The 13,369-nt window shown below is 51.3% G+C and overlaps 1 protein-coding gene across 2 annotated transcripts in view; it reads left to right on the forward strand.

Annotated features, from left to right (window-relative positions):
• The window catches only part of ASTN2 (astrotactin 2), a 567,068-nt gene that overhangs the window by 163,506 nt on the left and 390,193 nt on the right, over positions 1 to 13,369 (forward strand). For both annotated transcript variants that reach the window (XM_067542151.1, XM_067542150.1), the window contains exon 4: positions 9,792 to 9,941. In XM_067542151.1, coding sequence (XP_067398252.1) covers positions 9,792 to 9,941 — 150 coding nt within the window. The remainder of the gene's footprint in view (positions 1 to 9,791; positions 9,942 to 13,369) is intronic.

Consider the following 13,369-nt stretch of genomic DNA (forward strand, 5'->3'; position numbering starts at 1 on the left):
CTGTTATAGTGCTTGAGGCTATCACACTTGACACTTGACTGGTGAAATCTAAGCATAGAACTCACAACCATTTTGGGGTTTGTGTCCTGCTTCTTCACAACATGCCCTAGGCTGGCACTCACGCTTCTGAGCCACTCCAGACAATTTGACAGGGACAAAAAGTCAAATTCTTGAAATGTAATGGAAATTCTGAGAATTGGAAACATCTAAATGACCTTAGCAAAATGTAACATTGTTATTAAAATGTCTTAATATAGTATATATTAAACTTAATAGCTATATATAGACACATTCAATATGAAATATACTTGCATATATATCATTGTAAACATAAAGTATACAAGTGAATTACAATATTAATGATTAAATAGTACAAATATAAAATAATACATATAAATGAGTCAAAAAGAAATAAGAAAGTCAAAACAAACTACTCCATTCTGATTTCAGATGTTTTCAAACTTTTCAATCATAAATTTAGTCTAATTCAGCATATTCCCAGGAAACACTTTGATTTTGCTCAGCTGACATTTTTGGATCAATTCTACTAATTATACTGTGCCACCCTAGAGCACCTTCTCTCCAAGCCTTGCTAACACCAAGTATTCCAAAATCATGAGTTAGGCTCCCCCAAAATCATGTTTGGCCTGCATCGTGAGAACTTCGTTTAAAAACAAACATATAACACTACCCATAGTTTTGGCCTTTTTCTTTGTCTCCTAGTTTCTGAACCTAGGACGTTCACTGGGGTCATTTTTAAGGCTATTTTCTGCGAACATGAAGGCTAGAATCTTAATTTAAAAACAAATCAGATTCTCACTATGCCAGGACCTGTGGCCTTAAGAAAAACACCACATATCATGAAATGCATGATAAACCCATGAGAATTGGCGGCTCTTCAGCTATTAAGATTCACAGCTCCATTTTACACACTGAAAACTGAGGCACAGAGAAATCGTCTTGTCCAGCTGACGTAGCTGGTCAGTGGAAGAGTGCAGCATAGAACAGAAGAGACCTGACTCCCAGCCCCGTTTCAGGCAAACCCAGAGGAAGTCAGTGGTTATCGTTAGTGCCTGCTCGGTGGCTTACATTCATTCATTTGTTTAAAGTCAGCTCAGGCTGCTTCCATTCATGCCAGACCCAGACAGGTTGGTGCCATGCAACAGTTGTGCACTGTGAGAATGCAGGAGAGTGCCAGTCTGTGCCTGGCCCAGGGATTGGCATGGCTCCAACAGGCTGCCAGATAGGGCCCCCGGAGGCTGGATTTGCCACCTGTAGGCACAGATGGCCGGGCCGCTGCTGTGTGTACTGTGCAGGCCTCAGTGCTCTGCAGCACTAGAAGGAACAAGGAGCTGCTGTGTGATGTCTGAGAGCTCTGCAGCTTGAACGCTCCCCACCCTAAGGTTGCTGTCCAAAATGGCCCTAATTTCCCTCTCCAAACACCCGCCCCCCCCAAGACGCACTCTCTGAATTCCTGCTTCTCTTCCCCCACCCACTGTGAGTATGGCTTAGCAGCTCAGATGCAGTCCTGGGGCAGTTTCATATTGACCCAATGGGATGGTTTTGCAGAGTGCCTGTGATGCACTTAACTTTGCCTGGAGTTTGGGGTGGGGAGAGCATGTCCTGGGATGGCTGGCCCCTATGAGGGGAGTCAGAGTCCAGTCTACACGTCGATGGGCTTCTTTAAGAGGAACGAGCCCACCTCAGCACACCTGGAAGGCATCAGCTGCCTAAGTGGCTGGTTAGCGGCTAATTGACTCATGAACACCTAGACCAGAGCTCAGCTGGAGGAAGTGTCTCTCCGAGAGAGCAGCTCCCAGGGAAACCAGCTTCGGGAGACCGCTGCAGGAGGCCCAGCCTGCAGGGAGCTACATGCTGCCAGGGAACCTGAGGGGACCTGGCCTCAGGCACACACCGGGTGGGAGCGGCAGAAGGCGCCAGAACCTCCAGGCAGAAAGCACTGGAAGGTGTCGCTCTGTGAAAGGGACCTGGAGGCAGATGAAGCTGGGAAGCGGCCCGGGGAAGTGGCAGTGAGTCTGAGGAGACAGAGCACGGCTGCTTAGTACATGATCTGTGGGGCTGGAACCCAGAGTAAAGTGGAGGCCTGGCTTTCCCTTATAACCCCAAGGGAGGGGATGTAAAAAAAACCCTGATGCAAGGGTGGGGGGGGGGGCAGGGACTGTCGGGGCCGAAGGCCTGGGATAAGGTCATTAGACTCTTCCTTTATTGAGTCTTACCCTGGCAAGGGTGGGACTATAAGTGACCTGGGCAGAGGGCTGAGTCCTGGAAAGGGGCAAACCATCCCAGGCTTTGAGGAGCTGTCCATGGGCTGCCAGTTGGAGAAGCTGCTGCACCATGCTCAGCCTTGGGCGGGGGGCGTGTACCAGCCAATGAGTGAGCCCTCCACAGCTTGGGACTAAGGACAGTCCCCTGTTGTGCACTCCTGTGGCATCCCTGTGTCCCCTGAGGCCCCCCAAAAGACCATAAGGCATCACAGCAGTGTTGAGGGTTCAGTAGCAGAATGCAGGGGAAAAGGGTGCAAAGGCGTCTAATATTGCCCCTTCCAAATCCTGACTCTCGGCCACCGTCCTGCCAGCCAAAGACGGCTGCACATTCGAGGGAATTTGGAGGGTGCTTGAACCTTGTTCTGGGCCTTTGAACATGTCCCTGGATCTGTGCATTGGGTGCACGTGTATTTTGGAGAGGCGGGAGCGTGTGTACTCTGTGCCCGTATGTGTGCATCGTCTCAGTGTGAGGCTGGGCGTGTGTTTGAGAGAACTCTTCTCTTGGCTTCACCCGCACGATCTGCGGACTGGTTTTAGCTGAAAGAATTCCCATTCGTCTGGAAGGGATGTTTATGTTTTCATTAAGAAGTGACAGGTGTGCGACGTCCCCGCCATCAAGTTAATGAACTCCGCCATATGTGGAGGTGGCTGCAGCATAGCCAGGAAAGGTGCAAACTCACTGTTTTTCTTTGGCTCGAGTAACACGGGAAGATGGACTGGCCCCCCCATGGGGTGCCACTACCATGCTCTGTTGGCTGCGGGGATGTAAATTAATCCTGTGCATGGGTTGGAATTTGTTAAACATGTTGAGTCAAATGCAATCCTGGTGGAACTCCACTGGCTGCTATGGAGATTCCCCAGGGGATGAATTTGGCCCCTTTCTTATCATAGTCACACGGTATTTTTGCCCAAGGGCCAGCTTGTTTCATTCTCTCAGTAGGATTTTTTCAGCATTTTTCTTCTCCCCCTCTCCAAATAACTTTTTTTTTTTTTTCCTGCTGAGCCTTCTGCCAGCAGAAGGAAATGTAGAATACATCCTCTGGAGAAAAGGATACTGCTGCAGACTGTTCCTCGTAAGGCCCGTGTGAGAGTGGAGTGACCTGAAGCAGCATAAATCATAGCCTCGAGGGAGAGTGAAGAGGGGTAAGATCCTCTAACCTCCCTTGGGAAGGTCAGCCCTCAAGACTGGAAGCAGCTGTATTCCTAAAGCCATAAACGGAGATGAGATGATGGTGTAGAGAGGCTGGACTCACCGGTAGGGCCTGGAGTTGACCTGGCTGGGAGTTGGGTATACAGCACAGAGGTTCTCTAGTGAGTGTGGATTAGATGGCCACAAATGTCTGTAATTCCCATTGATGCATGTGGTCATCTCTACATTGCCAAGGTTATGGATGGAGACAGGGTTGACATCTTGGCTAGGCTTCTAAACCATCGGGATAACGAGCAGGGGGTATGCATTGCCTAACCTCTCCAGGACTGTCTCATTAACCACGGCAACCAGCAATCGAAGGGAGCTGAAGGAGCAATTGGGTGGGTTGCACTGACACACTTAGTGGGCAGTTGCTTTAATTCCTGTTTGGCCAACACTGACAATTGTCGGGGGCGGCCTGTGACTAAGTGTTAATGATGCAGTCAATGAACTAGCCTTGTAGAGATGGGCAGGACAAGAATGGCAGAGGTCCCGCTGGTCAGGATTGAGATGCACAAAGAGAACTGCCTGGGATCCAAGGGATGAACACAGAGGGGGTGTAGCAGGCCAGAACTGAGGAGTTTATTCTGAAGTCCATTGTGGATGAAGCAGGGGCTGGGCAAGTTTCAACTTTGACTGGTGCCAGCTCTCTCCTTTTGATGAGCAATTAAAAACTCACCTAAAAAGAATAGTCTGCACAGACATTGCCTGCCTGACAGCCTTATTCCCAGCCTGGGTGTGTGATGTGCATGGCACCTGGTTGAGTTTTGGTTCCCTGGTCAGTGGGGTGTGAACCCCTTGTGCCTGGTACATGAGAATCACAGAACCGGCTGGTATTGGGCTCGTTCACTCAAGCTGTAGAGATCTCTGCATTTAGCTGTGGAGGTCTCCAGTGCAGTTCCTGGTGTGACCACCAAGGTGGTGGCGGCCATCACATGGCCAAGCCTGGGTGTATTCTGCGAGAGGGGGTGAGCCCAAACTCCTGTGTGGGTTTGATGCAGGGTTGTAAGGAAAAGGGCGGGGGGATGTATCCGGGCACTGTTCCACTCTGCCATGCCATTTGGCCTCGTTAACCAATTCTGCCCTCCCTTCCTCTCTGCTGGCAGCCAGCGAAGGAGCCCTGATGATTCATTCAGATTAAGCGTGAAAGTCCCTCACCTGTCAATTAGGGGTTGGGTTTTTTTTGTTGGTTCTGCATGCTACTGAGATCAAACTCCATCTGCTGCGCTCGCACACGCACTGGGTGTGTCTCGCGGTGCTCCAGGGCTCAGGGTGGTGAGGAAGTGGCTAGCTGGTACCCAAAATGTGTAAGGGACCAGAGTGGAGAAGATCTTTGGGCACCGGGATTCTTCCCCCTCCACCTTCCCGAACCCGGACAGAGAAGTGAACGCCCGTCGCTTTGCAAATAGCCAATGTCAGCTGGGACTTGCCCTTTGTGAGGATAATGCGTCCTTGCATTTGGCATCCATTCCGGTGACAGACATTCAGACAGATGCCTCTGGATTGATGCGCCTGTACGATGCATAGATGGGGCACAGTTAGGGTGACCAGATGTCCCGATTTTATAGGAACATTCCTGATATTTGGGGATTTGTCTTGTATAGGAGCCTATTCCCCCTCCCTCCCCTCCCATCCTGATTTTTGATAATTGCTATCTGGTCACCCTAGGCAAAGTCACAGCCTCCCTGATCATGCCTGTCAGCTGAACAAGGGCCGTGACCTCTACAATACTTAGCTAGCTGAAGATTCCCTCTCATCTCTAACCTAAACCCCTTCTAATCTCTCGCCCGGCTTCCTGCCAATAAATAAGCCTTCGCCACGCAGTTCCTAAGCTTGCCGTACTACTTGCACATCTTACACAGCCCCAAGGTGTGAAGAAATTGCCGTCCGTTCAAGGGAGGTCTTTCTGCAGCAGTCTTGGCCCCCATGCAGCTACAAGAGGAGGAGAGAACTCAGAGTAAGGAAGGGGGTCACTTGGGAAAGCGGGATGCTGTCCCTCCTTTTCACAGGTGCCGTGGTCTGTGAATTCCCATGGGGTGTTTGTTACCCACCTGCAGTCCCTCTCCCTGGCCAGTGCCTCTGGAAATGGCTCATTCCCTTCTTCCCTCCCCCACAGATACACACATACTGCAGCCAAGCTGGGGGGGGGGGAGTGGTCCCTTGAAAGAGTCCTAGGGGAGCCCTGAGCCTTGCCCACTCTGACCTCTTGCATCATCGCTCCTTGCTGCTGTCGCGTTTTAAATTGTATTTGACGCAGCTCCCTGTTGCAATGCCTGCTGTGCATCCAGAACGTGAGAGCTTTCCTCCCGGGCTCGTGGGACGCTGCCTTTCATGGTGGGTGGGGAGAACTGGTGTTCTGTCCCCAGGTTGGGCCAGACATGCTCTTGGGCTATATTGAAATAGATGGAGTTGCACCTGCCTATGCCAGCAGTGGGTTTGATCCCTACCCTCCCCAGTCCCCAGTGCTGCAGTCCTTAGCCAGCTGCTTCCACTGATGCCATGACGATTGGTTTACACTGGAGGGGAAAATCTTCACAGCTGATCTGCTGCTGCCTGCAAGAGAGTCCTGCTGCTTCCAGAGCTCTTCTTACAGGCCAGGACTGGGAAAAGGCATCCTGTGTTCAACCAAACCTTCTTCAGTGCCCTGGAGAGGGACGTGAGGCCATCCAGTGCAGGGTGCAGCTAGCATGGCCATCTGTATGCAGGGTGCATACAGATCTCTGCTCAGACTGACATCATGAAGCTGGCAGTGGAGGCAGCAGCGGGTGGGAGAGTCCCCTGGAACGCATGGGAGATGTTTCTAGGGTTTGCTGATGTCAGGCATTTCCAACTGTGGTTCTTCAGGGGCTAGTGCAAACGGGGTGTCTTGCAAAGGAGAAAGGCTTTCAGCAGAGCTCCAACAGAATTGTGCTGGAAACCCAACAGTTGACATAGATGAGGCACTGCCTTTTGGGGGAGGGAGGGCGTTAAAACAGGTTTCCCTCTGATGTGGTGATAGGGGCAGGGGGCGGTCATTCACGTCGTAGTTACGACAGGCTTGACTCGGGACTCCTTATTAAAGTTCTGGGGAATCAAAGCAAGGGAAGGGCTCGTTTGATGATGTGGCCGCTTGTATTAACAGCCCAGCACTGGCCTGTAACGGGCACGTCCTTCCTATCCAGACTCATGTCTCGAAGCGATAATGCTGGGGCCGCTTGCCTGTTGGCAATCCCGCCTTCCTTGGAGACAGCAGCTCCTGCCTGCTGGGTATCATCTCATCCCGGAGCCGCGTCTGTCTGCACTGATAAGCCTGCTTTGGAATGGGAGCTCTTTAGAAGTTGGTATATGGAAGTTTCAGGTGCATTATCTCCGGCACCAGTGAAACCCTTTCAAAGGAACGGGGAATCAGGAACATGTCCAGCAGCTGAAGGTATTAGGAGCGTCTGTCGCGGTGGCAGTGCTGTCACCCTGCTGCGTGTGGAATTACACTGCCAGCAAAGGAAAGGCACGGCAGCCCCTGATTACAGGAGAGAGGGGCTCGTCGCTGCACCCAACTGGAATGAAAGGCCATGCTTGTTTGCAACCCCTCCCTTTTTCTTGTCCTCCTTCCTTCTTCCTCCTCCCCCTCTCCCTCCCACTCACCAGTTCTTGCTTCCTCAGTAACTGGACCCTGCTCCTTGAATGCATTGCAGTTGCCTGTGCAGACATGCATAGCTCCAGTGATCTCTGCCATGGACTGGTTTGGGTGCATGTGCGGGTTGGGAAAGATTGCACTGCAAGGAGGGAACAAGGACCCTGGAATAAATGCCACATGCATCCTCGTCCCCACCCCACCCCAGTCCCCCCCTCCCCCCTTGTGTGTGTCATTTTTGGAGCCTTTTCTCTCTCCATAGGAGTCTCAGTGTTTAAGTCAATTCCTCGTCTCGGCTCACAGGCTCCTCATCCTGCATGAATGCCCTCCTATTCCCTGTTCAAATGGACTCTGCCCCATGCTGGTTGGAGAATTGGAGTCCATGGCCCATGGCTGTTACAGATCTCAAGCTCACCGGGTGCCAGAGTATTTCCAATTAAAATACATATCTAATGCATCTCGGCGTCTGGGCAGAGCAGCGGGTTCATGTATTAGCTTTTTAGTCCCAGACACCCAGTATGAACTCGAAAGCACTAGCTTGAATGCGTTTAGCCAGTCCACCTCCCCTGCTGGCAATTTGTCCACAAAGCCAAGTCCAGCGGAATTAAGCACGACTGGGAGCAGCTGCTTAGGAGAGGGTCCTGGCTACAATGCTGGCCGTGCATGCAGAAACACAGAGGATCGGCAGAGCTGTGGGCAAAGGGTGAAGAAGGGAGCCAGGGGGTGCTGCAGCTTGGGATGGAGATTTGATTGGTCGAGCTGTTCTAGGAAAAGCACCTCTGCCCTGGCATTTGCCCATCTGTATGCTAGGCAGGAGAGGCCATGAGATCCCATCTCTAGGTCCTGAAAAAGGGCAGTCCAAGAGAGATGGCAATGCATGGAATAGCAAAGAACGCAGTGCCAGGACAAAGAACACAAAACAAAGCCTAAAGAGTGAGACAGTCAGGGCTTGGGTGAGGGCCAACGCTGTGGGTGTGTGCATGGCCCATGGAGTGGCCCAGCAAATGGTAAGGGTGGTGGTGAAGCCTCTATGTAAAGGAAGACCCCAAGTGTCCAGAAAAGGGCCAGGGAAGTGTCCTGCATGTGAGCTGTGTGTGGGCAGTTCATTCCTAGGCCTGGGGAGCTATGCAACTCCAAGGCAGGCCAGAAGCCGGGGGGACGGATGGTTTGCGGCACTCATAACGAGGAGGCTATCTGAAATTCAGGATCGATACAGGAGCAGACCAGTGTGCTGCTGATGAACATATTTAAGGAAATATCAGAACGAACAACTTGCCCAAACCAAGGTGATTCAATAGCCTTTGAAGAGGCCTGCATAGGGCTGGCTGGGTACTGGAAAACACCGTGCCAGTGGTGCCATTATTTCCTGTACTGGCCCGCTTCTCTGCCAGGAGGGCTTGCTGGTGCATTTGATGGAGCAATTCTATTTTTTTTTTTCCCATTGCGGCTTCTTCGGGGTGCGTGTGTGTATGTATGGGAGAAAGGGCAAAGGTCCTTTAAATATGGAGGAATGTTCCCTGGGTGTGGGGCAGGACGGGGCCCTGTTTCCCAAGCTCACCCGCTGCCACTCCTCGATAGAACTTGGAAGGAGGCGATTTTCTGCGGTGGTTACCCGCTGGGAGCTCAAGCTGCGCGGCACCGCTGTTAAGTTTGGGGAGCTGTGGTTGCTCCTGGTGAGCCAGTAGAAAAGGCACAGAGTTGACCATCGGGTCTGGGCTTGCTGTACACATGTGCCCAGGCTTGGATCGGAATGTTTGTCTGTTCAAATGAGCCTAAAACCTCACTGGGCAAAATCCCTGTGTTGCACCAGGCTTGAAGCTGTGAGCGTCTCATCGCTTTGCAAGCCCAGAAATCAGTCCCCCCGGCTTTACGTGTGGCTTGGTCCTGATTCTCTTGAAAGGTTTGCAAATCTTAGGTTCATCTGCAAATTCTCTAGGCCGAGCTCAGGAAAGTTCAGGCTCATTTAGGGTTTCCTGTGGCTATACCATCAGTGGCCAGTGTCAGAAGAGTTCATGGCATATGAGAGCAGAAAGGGCACTTGCAAACAATAGGGTGGATTGTGTCTGCCCAGCCCTACATGAGGGCAAGTGGGGGAGGGCAGCACAAAGAAACTTTCCCTGCCCCTCACTTCTCCGACCGTGGGATAGGTACAATCTGGTCCTGGTGCTTAGAGAGTCAGGACTCCATGAAGTTGGTGCTGGAGCTCACAAAAGAGTTGGGTAGGAGGTGGGGCCGTGATGACATCCCTCCTGCAGAAGTGGGTGGGCACAGACTATTCTGGGCATGTGCTATTCCTTTGCAGCTGTCTGGAGTCGAGTGCAGTGCGGCCAACAGCCCCTGCTGGGGAGTGTGGCTGCAGGTGGGTGGAAACTGAAACGTGCAATGACTGGCCTGAAATGACCGAAAGGGTTTTGTTGGAGTAACTGACCTAGGGGGACAACTTACTTCATTTTCATCTCATGCCCCTTGTCTGCACTGGGAAGCCCTGCCCTGCCTGTCTGGCATGAGGTGACTTGGTTGACCCGGGCATTTTCATTTTTCCAAAACGGCCAGTACCGCCCCATTGTGTCGGCCCTGCACAGTACCAGGCCGCTCAGGGTGGGCGGGTGCCAGCGTATTTCCAGTACCTGCCTGGTGCCGTTAGCGAGGGCTGCAGTGCTCAGTGTCTGCACATCTTTTAACCTTCACCCCATTGCCCATGTTGTAGCCGCTGAGGCGACGCAGGAGACGGTGGAGTCCCTGATGCAGAAGTTCAAGGAGAGTTTCCGCACCAACACGCCCATCGAGATCGGCCAGCTCCAGCCAGCACTGCACAGCACGTCGATGGGGAGGCGGAAACGCAGGAGCAGACCCCGAGGTAAGATTCCCCCTTCCGAGTGGTGTCTCACTTCCTCCTCCTCTGCCTTTGAACTGATCATGAGTATGGAGACCAGGGCTTCCCAGAGGCCAAGCCACGAGGGGCTGCATAGGGCTCATCCGGGGCTCTCTGCTCACTTGACCACATAGGGAAACACAAACTTAGAGGGTGCCGCCAAGTCCCTCCGTAGGCTGATGGAGGAGACAGTGCCCTGAGGTGATGTGGGTTTGGCCTATGACCCAAACCGGATTCATTCTGGGCCTGATCCTGATTGGTGCTGATTGTGCCTCTCAACATGATGAGCACCTTCAACTCTCCTTGAAGTTAGCAGAGGCTGAGGGCACCTCCCACCTCTCAGGATCAGGCTTGTAACTCTAGTCCTTAAATTATGATCCCCATGTACCTCGCTGTCCTGAGTAACGGGAGTTTCGGGTAAGCGAAATTCAGTTTCCTTGCAAATCTTTGATCTTTGGGGCCAAAATGGATTTCTGGTCATCCAAAATTCACAATTCACACTTGCCAATATTTGACCTATATAAATACTGGGGAGGGGGGACAGGGACACGCCTCTTAACTCCGCTGGAATAGATTGGCTTGGCTTGGGAGACGGTTTCAGAAAAACTGGAGTAAAGTATGTTTAAACATTTTTTTTTTTTAGAGTAATGGTGTGACAGTAGAGGGTAGCTTATTTGGACTGTAAAGCAGAATTCAACGTAGCCTGACAGGGTGGTTTAGTTTGTGGCACTGTTTATTTGCTTAAGGGCCTAAAGGTCACGACAAATGTTCTATTTTCTGACTGGTTGTGATCCTTCTCTTGTATCTTGTCTGTAGGGGTAGGATGATACGCAACACAGTACCATACACACAGTTGGTGCACAGCTGCTAATAACCCAGTGGTAGAACGTTAACGTCCAGAGAAGTCACACAATTCCTCGTGCGTTAACATCTGGCTATTTACTGACTTGGGATGAAATGCCAAACTCTTGAATATTTTGGCAAACCAAAAATCCGGATACAACATTGGCTCTTGTCCATTGAAATGCTTTGTTTCACTAATTCTGAAACAATTTGCTTACATTTCAAAACAAAAAGTGGTTTTGAACCAGAACGCTGAAAATTTTCATCTTAGAAAACGTAAGAACAAACATTTGGACAGTTTTGAAACTTCAGTGTTTTCACGTCACGCAATTCTTCAAAATCGACCCTTGTCTGCAAAAAAAAAAAGATTTTTTGGTTTAGATGAATCAGCATTTTCCTACCCCCCAAAAAAAACGTTATCCAAAGTTCTTGACCAGCTCCGTTCTAACCTTTCTTCACCTCCTGGCTACAGATACCAGAACTCTGGTCTGATTCCCATGGTGCTTTAAAGGATTCTAAAGGCCGGTCTACACTGCAGTTACGGAGGGTGATTGCCACTTGTGTAGACATACCTGATCTAGCTAGTTTGGGTGTTAGAGCAGTGCAATCTTCAGAGCAGGCTGGCCACGTGAGTAGTTAGTCAGAGCCCCAGGTTGGCTTGTACAGGCCACGCTGAAGCGTGTACTGACCTGGCTTCGCTGCTCTGGTACCTGAGCTTGCTAGAAAGAATAAAGGTAGGTTGGGTATGTCAGCACATGATTGCAGTATAGATATACCCCTCTCTGTGTGACGTGACGTGTCCTCTCTGTGTCCCCAGTGGATGCTGGGAGCAGAGGAGATCAGGGCTTCTGGGAGCGAGGGCATCTTTTTCTTCTTGGGAGTGGTGGGGGGGCAGTCTATGGAGCAGAGCGATTGGAACGCCATCAGCGTGCTAGCAGGCTGTGAGGTGAGAGTCTGAGGAGCGGGTCTGGGTACGCAGCAGGAGTGCGGCGAGTCGGTGCCAATCCATCACTCAGTGTATCAAGGACAGGCTCTGTCACTGCAGCAATAAAAAATGTCGTGCTGCCTTTCTGGCGTTTTCTGGTGAGAACTCCTCTTGCCGCTGACCCTGTTCGCCTCAGGCCAGTCCCTGTGGGCCAGGGCTGCCATGATTCTGGACCTGTCACAGCGGCTGGCAGGGATGTTATTTGCTGTCTGGCTTCCCCTTCGGGCTCTGCAGAGAGCGATGAGCAGCATGGCGTCCCGGCGCCCTGCAGAGAACACATGGCATCCTTGCTCTTCGTTAACCCACTTGCCTCGCCATGGGGCCTTTAGCCTTTCTGGAGAAGGTGACTCCTCATCTGAGAGATCCTGGGCCTTGCTTTCATACCGGCCATTAAAACTTCAGTGATCCTCCGCCAGCCCTCCCTCCTCCACCTTTCTGGTGTCTCTGGTTCCCACCCAGCCATACATCAACCAGGCACGGGACAGCATTCCTGCCACACCGTGCTCGGCTCTCTGGAGTTCCTCGACAGAGGATAAGAGACAAGCGGGGCTGTACTAAATGTAAAGGGGGTTCTTTACATAGGCTCCTGGACATAGAAAAAGCCTCGTGGCTCCCTAGCTCCCATTCTGCCTAACACAGCTTGTGCTGCCGAGTGTAACACTCATCAGGTATTTGGGGCTCCCTCCAGTGGCTAGTCTGCATAGAGGATGATAGCCTGCTAGTGCCGCCAGCAGAAGGAGTTACTATTTTAACTCACGTGGTAGAAGATCTGTGGCATGGTTCTGAGGTTCCAGGGTTCAAACCATGCTGGTGGATGGCAGGGAGGGAGGGGGTCATGTTCTGAATTTATGCCAGGGAGAACCTTCCTTTGATTTAAGCGGCCATGGCGTTCTCTGCCTGTGGGTGCCTAGCGCAGTGCGGCTCGGCTGCACCGTCATTTCTGCGGCAGCATTGGGAAGCCTGGGGAGAAATGCTTTTCCCTCTGTTTACTGTTGGTTTGGTTTTTCATTTATTTATGAGCCTGAAATGTGATCTTTTATTCTGGGTACATTTTCCTGTAGTAGAGGATTGGAGAGGGCTTTTTTTTTATTTTTTTTTTATTATGGCTCTGGCCATAAATTATTTACTTAGTGTGAAGAAAATGTTCTGACTCTTTAACTGGTTTAAATTATTTGGTTTAGTGTGTTGTAGTTACTCAAATATGCATCTCCCTGTTTCAGAGCAAGGCTACGGTGGATGACTTCGGGATCACACAGGCTGCCCTGTGAGATTCCTCCTCTCCCTCTAAACATTACCTATCCTTCCCTTTAAAGCCCTGGGTGGGAGACATTTTCTAGTCACCCTCACAGCTGGGCAAAGCTAGGCACCATCATCTCCACCAGCGCCATTCTGGGCTGTCCAGAGGCCTTTCTTAACCAATCTGAGGTGCTGCTCAGACCACTGGGACGGAGCAGCTCTCCCAGCACCCCTTAGCCCAGGAGCGAGGGCCTTGAACCCAGATCTCCTGGGTAGACTGTCACCCGGTTTATAATGGCTCTCCGCTGTCCTGTGACCATCTGACCACCTGGGAATCATGAAGAGAGGT

Source organism: Emydura macquarii, unplaced genomic scaffold (genome assembly GCF_026122565.2).
Source record: "Emydura macquarii macquarii isolate MOO-44397 ecotype Brisbane River unplaced genomic scaffold, CSIRO-AGI_Emac_v2 contig_691, whole genome shotgun sequence".
NCBI lineage: Eukaryota > Metazoa > Chordata > Testudines > Chelidae > Emydura > Emydura macquarii.